General features: G+C 51.2%; 1 protein-coding gene across 1 annotated transcript; it reads right to left on the reverse strand.

Annotated features, from left to right (window-relative positions):
* Positions 1 to 448: 448 nt before the first annotated feature.
* Positions 449 to 9012, reverse strand: LOC129630665 (carcinoembryonic antigen-related cell adhesion molecule 7-like). Its single transcript, XM_055551165.1, is given in 7 exon segments — positions 449 to 470; positions 610 to 721; positions 5063 to 5327; positions 5329 to 5342; positions 6213 to 6491; positions 7682 to 8041; positions 8949 to 9012. Coding segments are annotated over 7 exon segments (1116 nt in total).
* Positions 9013 to 10202: the final 1190 nt, after the last annotated feature.

Genomic DNA, 10202 nt, shown 5'->3' on the forward strand with positions numbered 1-10202 from the left:
CATTTGACCCCACCTGGCCTGTCCAAACTTCCACTCTCTGGCCAAGTGTGGACTTGGCAAGGACGACCCTCAGATCCTGGCCCTGTGACTACCCCTCATCAGAGTAGCTGGATTTAAATATACAGGAAGAGATACCTTTTTCTGAGTACTTACTACCCGCCAGCCTACATACAGGGAACGAGGACAAGCAGGGGTCTTAATTGTGTTAACTGATAGATGGGCCTTTCCTGGTGGTTCATAGGTAAAGAATCCACCTGCCAATTCAGGGACACAGTTTCGATACCTGGGCAGGAAGATTCCCTGGGGATGGAAATGGCAACCCACTCCAGTATTCTTGCCTGGGAAATTCCACGGACAGATGAGTCCATGGAGTGGCAAAAGAGATGGACACAACTTCACGACTAAATAACAAAATAAATGAGGACGGTGTTAAGGAAGCTGCCAGAGGTCAATACCTGGTGAGGCAGGAACTGAAGGACGAGAGAGAATATCCGTGGGGAAGTGGGGGGGTCCTGGAGATCCAGGCCGGAAATTGGAGGATGGGGTGTCCTTCCTCTAGGACTAGGGTCAACCTGGGGGTGGGGGCAGCATCTGGGAATGCCACTGTACCTGTGAAGGAAAATGAAACACCCCAGGACAGCCAGCGGCATCAGGACGAGCAGGACCCCGATCACGATGCCAGTAATGGCCCCCACATCGAGGGCTCGAGCGTTTTCTTGCCCTGAAAGCAGAAGAGAGAGAGAGAGGGGAAATGGGGTCCGAGTTCACTGGAGGGAATACCAGGAGGAGTCTCACAGGGAGAGGGCCTGGTTAGGAGGAAGGAGACGCTCTGAGGCCTGTGTGCTTGCGTGTCTTGTCATCACAATGTCCTCCTGACTCTCCCACTGCACGAGGCTGCATCATTTCCCTCTTCATCAGATTTGAAACCTTGGACTTTCTCGAACTCTCCATTCTCTCACTGTAGCCATTTCCATGTCCTGTTCATTTTCCTTTGAAGGACTCTTTTCTTCTCACATTATGCCCCGTCCCTCTGAATTTTTGTTTCCATCACCACTGTCGGTCTTAGAGGGCAGTTCCTCTCCAGTCCACCCAACATTGATTAGTAGTAATATTATTAATGAACTGTTTCCAGGTACTCCTGTGCGACTGGCACAGTGGGAAATCCTTTACACCCATTTTTTCTGATCTTTCCATCCCCATGAGGGAGGGGTTGTCATCCCCGCTGTGCATTCACAGATTTGAGACACACAGTTCTTCAATAAAGGAATGGAGGCCACAGAGCTAGGACCAGGTGAAAGAGAAATGTAACCCAGTTGTTTGACTCTACAGCCAAAACCCACAGCGCTGAAAACCAAAATCTCCCCTGTGACGTTTCTTGCCTGCCGACTCTGTGTGGGTGAGAATTTTACCTACAGGGAAAATTTTAATCTCAGTCCCTTCCTAGTGACCAACCTCACAGCAGCCCTAAGATCCATCTCTTCTTCTCCAGTTTTACAGACGGGAAACGGAGGCACAAGATCCAGTGCCTTGCCTGCAGTCAAACAATTCTCACAAACAATAACCAAAGTATGACAAAATTAGCTAAGTTTTGCATAATTAATTAAACACATTGTTCTACAGGCTCTGAAAGGAGACTACCCACGTCCTCATGATTTGCATTCATTACACACCCACTTCCAGTGATATTACACGGGAAGATGGAGAGGTGTGGAAGGTCACTATAGTGCTCAGTGGGGCGCTGGACCACACCTGCAGACTCTGACTGGGAGGAGAGCCCACACTGACGGGACCTGCACCCTCTGTCCTGACACTGTTGCTTGTCTGGGACAGCATCACCTTCTCAGTGAGCCGTAAACTCTGCTCATTGATTCACCGACCACTGGATGCTTGTCCCCATATCACTTGGTCTGCCTGCACCCAGAGTGGAAGGCTCGTGGGATTTCTAAGAGGGAGGGATTGACTACCGAAGAGCATAACCTTTGTCTGTGGTTCCAGATCACTGGGATTGGCTCCTCTGCCCAGGGAATTCTCCAGGCAAGAATACTGGAGTGGACTGCCATTTCCTCCTCCAGGGGATCTTCCTGACGCCCAGGGATCAAACCTGCATCCCTTAGTCTCCTGCGTTAGCGCTGGCAGGCAGGTTCTTTACCACTAGCTCCACATGAGAAGCCCCTTGAGAGGGAAGAGAGTCCATCAAACTTGAGGAGAAGTCCAGTTCCTTGGCTGATGCCATCTGACAGTTCCGTGGGATGAGCCTTCCTTCTCAGGGTCCACAACTAGCCTCCTCTCTTTGTGGTTTTCTGCTCCTAATGTGCTTGTCTGAGATTGACCCAGTAGCTACATAATCAGTGTCCATGTCTAAAGCACTGGAGTCCACAGTGTGAGGGGATGGCTGTCTCCATACTGGGCAGGTGTGAGGAGCACCTGCTTCTCAAGAAAGATGTGTTCTTCCTCATTGTTAAATTATTTAAACAGGGTTGAAGAAAATCTGGAGCTGAAGAATAAAAAGTGAAAACAATAACTGAGAAAGGCGATTCCTCAGCACATCTACGAGCAGGTAGAAGAAAGCATCCGTGAACATGAAGATAGAAAAAAAGAAGTTATTCAGACTGGGGAGTAGAAAGGGAAAAAAAATGGCAAATAGTGAGTCCAGGCAAAGTATTATGCAGAACTCCATCAGGTTGACATACATATGCAGGATGGCAGTTTCTGAAGTAGAATAGATAGCGAAAAGCAATGAAAAAAATATATAAAAATGAATGGTTTAAAACCTCTGAAAGTAGATGAGATCACATATTAGAGATGGTTGAGGAACTCCAAAAAGGGGTAACTCAAGATATAGACGTTGTGACACAATAGAGTCAAATTGTTGAGAGCCCAAGGGAAAGAGGAAGTGAAAAACGAAGCGAGAGAGAAGTGACTCAGCATGTGCATCGGATCTTTAACACTGTGAAAATTGAATTCCACATCAGAAGGCATTGGGATGACTGACTGAAGTCCTAAAAGCAAGACTGTCAACGGGCGAAGCAATGTACAGAGAAGCTCTCCTTCAATGAAGCTCAAATTAGGACTTTCCCAGATAAACAACAGTCGAGGGAACTCATTCCCTGGAGACACAGCATATATGAAGTGTGAAAGGAAGCCTTTAAGATGACTGAACAAACATTACACAGCAACTCAGAGCCATAGGCAACCTAGAGAAGAGTGGTCAAATGACACAATAGGTAGCTATCTTATCTAAGCCGGTATTATTGTCTTTTATGTACTCGCTTGTTTTTGTTTTTTATTTCAAAGATATTACACGAAACAATATTTATAAATCTATATAAGGGGCATATATTGTACAAGGATGGCTGAAATATATGACAGTAAGTGTGTAATATGGAGGCGATGGAGATGCACAGAGCACCCTGTTTGTAATATACATCATAGATCTGGTTGGTATTTCAACTCGATAGTTATATGTTTAAGATATAACTGTCATCTTCAAGGTAGGCACTAAGAAAAGAACTGAAATACATTGGAAAGGGGAAGAACAGAATCAAAATGACACATGCGAAAGGAAATCACCTAATCACCAAAGAGGAAGTAATAGAGAAATTAATGAATAAAGCATGTAAGACATATAACAAATAGCTAGATGGCAGAAGTTCTTTCTTATTGGGAAATATTTGAATGATAGATAGCCTCAACCTTGAAATTAAAGGCAGAGGTTGACAGAATGGATAAAAATTATGACCCATCTCTATACTCTCTTCAAGAGACTCACTTTAGATACAAAAACATAGAAGGTTGAAGTAAGGCTGGAAAAAGATATTCTATGCAAATAGCAATAAAAAGAGAATTGTAGTGGCTGTATGAGTGTCTGCTATAATCATCTGTAAATCAAAAACCTGCAACAGACATTAGGACCTTGCATATCAAGAAAAGTTTCCATCCATCAAGGAAATAGAACAATTATAAGCATTATGCACCCAACACCACAAGAATTGTGAATCAAAAGTGGACAGCATTGAGGGGAGAAATAGCTCAGTCATAACAGTGACACTATAACACCCCACCTTCAATAATGGACACAGCATCAGAGAGATTTCAGTGAGAACTAGAGACCGTGAGAGCACTGTAAACCAGAGACCTAACCGACCAACAGACAGCACACAGTCATAGGAGTTTGTGTTGCACAAAGTGCAGTCCGCAAGGCCCCCAGCTCTCACCACACATGACCACCGCCCATCCTGTGAAGAAACGGTGTCACTTCCACTGTAGAGACGATGGTGCAACTAAGAAAGACAAGTGGAGGGACCTGGAGTTGAGAGTGGCAGCAAGCCTGCGATCACAACAGTGCGAACTAACATCCTGACACTTACTGCCTCAACACGTCTGCTGTGCTTTCCACCTTCATCGGAGCACTTATTCAGAAAGCTCTATACAGTGCATAGTAAACCCATTGCACACATAAGAAAAAGGAGATTTAGGCTTTATAACTCACCAGGGCTTCCCAGGAGGCACTAGTGGTAAAGATGCCACCTGCCAATCAGGAGACGTAAGAGCTACAGATCCAATCCCTGGGTGGGGAAGATCCCCTGGAGGAGGTCACGGCAACCCCTGCAGTCGAAGGTGGAGTCTTAACCACTGGACTGCCCAGGAAGTCCCAGGTACTGATTTTAGTGCTGCTTCCAGCGGTCTTGGCAACAAGGCTTCACAGCAGAGGGCCAGGAGAAATCAGGGGATGAGGAGGGGAGAGACAGCACACATTCCAATTGCTTGAAGTGAAGGAAATGAGATGATAGGCTCATTTTTGGTGGAGATAATAAAAGAAGCTTATCCAGATTAAAATGGGCTTCGCTGGAGGCTTAGACGGGAAGAGTGCCTGCAGTGCAGCAGACACGGGTTCGATCCTTGGGTCAGGACGATTCCCTGGAGTAGCAAATGGCAACCCACTCCAGGATTCTTGCCTGGGAAATCCCATGGACAGAGTAGCCTAGTGAGCTCAAGTCCGTGGTGTCACGAAGAGTCGGACACCACTGAACGACTAAGACATGAGGCGACGGTGGTCACTCACAGGTCACCCTCAGCCTGAGGGGGCCACTCTTCCTGGAGTTGCCCCTGTTGGAGACCTCACACTGATAACCCCCGGCGTCCTCTCTGCTGATGGGGTCTATGGTGAGGGTGCTGTTGTCTGAGGACAGTGTCATCCTGTCTGCGAGGAGGAGACTCTGGCCTTTGAAGAGCCAGCGTATGGAGACCCCAGTCTCATCTGTGAGGCGGCTCAGGACCACGGGGCCCTCATGTTCTGGGACTGTGGTGTTGCTGGCTTGGAGGGGGGGGCCGTGCCACTGGGTCTGTGGAGATACAGGGGGTGACTGCTGAGAGTGAGTCAGGGGCCTGGGCCTTGCTCCCTCCTCAGTCTTGGGGCCCAAGACCTCTGTAAAGGTAACTGTGAGGAAGGCCCTGGGTCTTTGTTCAGGTGGCAACAGGAAAGAGATGATCACACACCTCCTCTGACACCGAGATCACGCCAGGCGGACCCTTGCCTGGTTGCTGGGACAACAGTCTAGTACTAGACTGCTCTGTGCTCTCAGCCCTGGGAACCTTGATCTTCTGACTGTGGGGCTATCCAGGCCAGTCAGGGAATGTGGGATCTGAGAGTACATGTGTGATTGGGGATAGAGAGCCTGGGCGTATATCCGGGGCCTCACACTGACAAGCCGGGAGCGCTGTATAGCTGTGTTAGAGGCTGTGTGGAAGGAGAGGTTGAGGTTCCCTCTGGATGGTCAGAGGAGTCTGAGGGGGAAGTGGAGGGGTGTCAGAACATTTAGAGCAAAGAGCAGAAAGCCACACGTGGTGCAATCAGAGGGAAGGCAAGTTCCTGGTCTGTACTGGGGCCCCTGGGTCCTTCTGAGCTGTTCACATGCTTGTCTGAAAAATTTGCAATCATTACCCTTCATGCTCACTCTTTGTGAGTTTGACATTGTTTCTCCCATCATATTCTGGTGATCCTTAGCCACCCACACAGAGCAGCCCATCCCTTTCCTGTCCTCATTCAAGGTGGACCTGCCTGCACTTGCCTGGGACAGGAAGTCATGGGCAGTCTGGGTGTCCAGGGGTGATGGCCCATGTACTCGGACCTGAGAGGGAGGGGTGTGGATTGGCCTCTGGCAGCGTGCATTTGGGTGGGCAGCTCAGGTCACATAGGAGCAGAGGTTACTCACAGAGGACATCCAGGGTGAATGGGTCACTGCGGCTGATGCCCACTGGGTTCCGGGCTTCGCACACATAGGGTCCTGTGTCTTTCCTTGTGACATTGAACACAGTGAGAGTCCTCTTGTCCTCGGACAGTTCCAGCCTGGTGCTCTTGGGGAGGCTCTGATTGCTGATCCACCACATGTAGGAGGTGTTCTGGGTCTCAGGTCCACATGTTAACACCACAGTGTCCTCATGCTCCCAGGGGTTGGAGTTGTTGCTGGTGATGATGGGTCTGGGTAGCACCGCTGTGCGGATAACAGAGAGGACATTGCCCTGAGCCTCCCTGGAGGCTCAGACAGTAAAGAATCTGCCTGCCAGTGCAGGAGACCTGGGTTCAATCCCTGGGTCAGAAAGATCCCCTGGAGAAGGGAATTGCTACCCAGTCCATATTCTTGCCTGGAGAATTCCAAGTACAGCGGAGCTTGCTGGGCTATAGTACATGGGGGTAGCAAAGAGTGGGACATGATTGACTAACACTTACCCTTTCTTTATACCTTTCCCTCCTCTAGAAACATCTTTCAAGAAAATTGGCATCCTTCTCCTGTCAGCCAGAGTCTTTAAAGAATAAGGCATGCTGGTGTATGGCAAGACAAATGCATGGGGACCTGAGCTCAGAGAGTGTGAGGCCACCTGTTCTATGTCTGGGAGAAGCACAGGCTTCCTTGGGGGTTAATTGTGCAGCAGAGTTTAGTGGTGGACAAAACAGGGTGGATTCAGAGACCACTTGGCATCTCTCCTGGTTTTCATCAACCAGCCTCAGGAGAGAGTTCCCTGGGCTGCACCCTGGGGTCGAGGAGCTGCCAGGAGTGTCTTCCTTCCTCTGTTCCTCTCTGGGGGTGCTGAGATTTCTCTTGCATCTCCAAGTCCCCCAGGGCATTTGGTTGATTCTTGGGGACCTTGTACCTGTGTGGTCTCCATGCCGAGTCTCAGGAGTAGGACGAGGCTGTGCCCCTGCACGGATGTGGCTCTTGGGGCTGAGCCCTGGCTGGTGACCAGCTTGGAGCCTCCGGATTTGGCACAGGCTTCCCAGTGTCACTGGAGGCAGGAGCCCTGGGACAGGGTCTGGGAGGGGCTTCCTGGGGCTGGGCTTCTCTGTGAAGATCCCTGGGGCCCTCAGGCCAGGGTCTTCCCTGAGTCCTGCAGGGTCTTCCTCAGGGTCATGGTCACGGGGAGGGGCCCAGGGGGCTGGACTGAGAGCGCTCTCCCTCTGCCGAGTCCCTCATCAGACGGTCCTTCTCTCTACACAGTGTCTGCAGGGCCTGGCTTCCTGGAAGGCATTTCTGACCCTTTGGAGTTTGTCTCCACAGTGTGTGCCCTGCACTGAATGTTCAAACCCCGACACGGGACACAATGCAGAGGGGATGGAGGCGCCATCCAGGTCTGTCAGAACAGAATTCACCCCCCAACACCCCGAGGTCAGAGAGGAGGCACTCACGGTATACGTGGAGGTGTCCAGTTTGTCTTTCTGTCTGTAAATCATTCTTTGTAACGAGCAGCATGTAGGATCCTGTGTCTTTCTGGGTGACGCTCTGGATCAGCAGGGTTCCGTTGGGATAAAGTGCCTCCCGTCCGCTGTGTGTAGGCCCATTGGTAGTTACATTAATGTCTACTCTATATGATGTAATTAGCTGGCTGTGGTCTACTGTTTCTCCTCTGAACCAGGCATAGCCTAGAGGATTCTTTGTCACATTGTGGGCAAGTAGAAGAACATCCGACCCTTCTGCAGCACGGGGAGGCACCGTTTCAATAGTGAGCTGGGCAGTGGTGGGCGGGGTCCAGAAAGTTAAGAGTGAGACTAGGAGGGAAGAGAGAGAAACCAGTTAATATTGTGACCTGTGTGGGGGATGGGAAAATGGTGCCCTGGGTCCTGAGCTGGTCTCTTCATCCCTCAGCCTTGGTGTGTGTTTTTATACTGTGTGTGTGTGTGTGTGTGTGTGTGTATATGTATACGTCCTGTTGGTTCAAGGTCAGCAGCATGATCCCCATCACTTTAGCCCCTCTGGGCTTGTTTTTTTCTCTGCTTCCCCAGCTGTCCCCTGGCTCTCTCCCTCACTGCCCTCACACGCCTGCTCACACTCAGGGCCTCTTGGGAGATGCCTCTCGCCCCGACCAGCTGCTGTAAAGACCCTCGGTGCTCACTTGCTGACCTTCCCCGCTCCCTTTCCTGCGTGACGCCTGCAGCACCTGCCAGCACGCTCTCCATCTCTCTGCTCGTCTGTCTTCCTCCCCACAGAGCGCGGGCTCCGTGAGGGCAGGGGCTTGTCTGATCCTGCTTGAAACCCAGGGCCAGGACCAGGTTCCAGACGTTAGTACCTGGGGAAGAAGGAAGGAGAGTTCCCAGGAATTCCACAGCCTGGTGTTTATTTGTCAGTTTCTAAGAGTGTGGGTGTGGACAAAGTTTACTCTTCTGGTTGTCTTTTTCTCTAGTGACACAATAAATTGTTATTATTGTCATCAGTTTTCAACAAACTGCTCAGTGAAGAATAACTCATAAAACCTACAGCAGTTGAGTCTTCCCACCCCTCACCAGCTCTAGTTCATGGAGAGTCTCCTGTGGCTGAGGCCCCCACCCTCCCCTGTCCTCTGTGCTCAGGTCTGAACACAAGCCCCCTGTCCCCTCTCAGAGCCCTGTCTCCCCCAGACACCAGCCAGTCTCTTGTTCTCCAGTCTCTGCCCACTGCCTGAAAATTGTCCCCTCTCACCTGCCAGGACGAGCCTGTTCCAGGGGACATGCCTCGTGCTTGCAGGGCCTGCCGGCGGCTCCATGGCGCCTGCTGTCTGCTGTGTCCCTCTCTCTGCGAGGAGAACTTCTGGTCCAGAAACGCTCAGAAGCACTGCAGTCTGCTGTGTGAGCTCCGCCGTCCTTCCCCCTGTGTGCTGGGCCTCCTCCGGGGGCAGGAGCACTTCGCTGGGTCACGTGGCCCGGGGCGGGATGTCTGCCCCAGGCCCCGCCCTCTGCCTCCCCTCCCCTCCTTCCCTCACTGGTGGCCCCCCTCCCCCTTCCCCCTCTGTCTGTATTTCTATTCCCTGAACTCTGCTGAGTCCTCTGCTTTCTAGAACAGTGATTCTCTACCTTCACACACACACACATCTACACACATACACCCCACACACACATACCTACACACACAGCTACACACAGACACCTACATACACACACATCTATACACACACACACACACACACACACACACACACCCTTGTCTGGAAAAGCACAACCTTGGGGTGTCCGGGCCCGAGGTCCCCACTGCTCTGGATCAGATGCACACTCAGCCTCTCTGACAGCCCTCTGTCATCCCTTTCCGGCTTTTCCCTTCAGAGGAGGAGCCTGGGGGTGGGGGGTGCGTCAGGAACACTTGTCACAGGGCCGACATCCCCACGATGCATGGGAATCACCCGTGGAGCTTCATGAAGACTGCGAACCCCCAGGTGACACCTTAGAAATGCTGTTTCAGCAGCCGCCAGGTCACACGCTCGCCCAGCCTGGCTGAGACCCCAGAACACCGGTTAGGCTGCCCCACCCACCCCAGTGTTGGCCTCTGCTGTGTTTTGGTCTGGGGTCTCTCAGCACAACGCACAGATCCAGCGGTTTCCAAATGTTGGTGGTAATTGTTCCCGTGACACAGAAACCCAGCTGGATGCCCAGGGGCTTCCTGTTGTTCTCAAATATCTGAGAAGACTGCATTTACTCCCCCCTCAAGGTCACACTGACTCTGGAGGAGAGAAAGGAGTCAGATGAGCGATGACTGGAGAGGGGACCTGACCTCCATGTTCCAGTGTCACCAGCCTGGCGTCTGTTTTCAGGGACAGACACCCAGAACCGGGTGTCAGGAGGAGCTGCAGTTCTCAGGTGAGAAGGGAAAGGCTTCCTGTGTGTCCTGGGAGGAGAGGAACCTGGTGCTGATGGGTGGGCAGACTGTGGGCTCCCTGGTCCTCGGGTCAAGTTCCGGGAGACT

This window comes from Bubalus kerabau, chromosome 17 (genome assembly GCF_029407905.1).
Source record: "Bubalus kerabau isolate K-KA32 ecotype Philippines breed swamp buffalo chromosome 17, PCC_UOA_SB_1v2, whole genome shotgun sequence".
Lineage (NCBI taxonomy): Eukaryota > Metazoa > Chordata > Mammalia > Artiodactyla > Bovidae > Bubalus > Bubalus kerabau.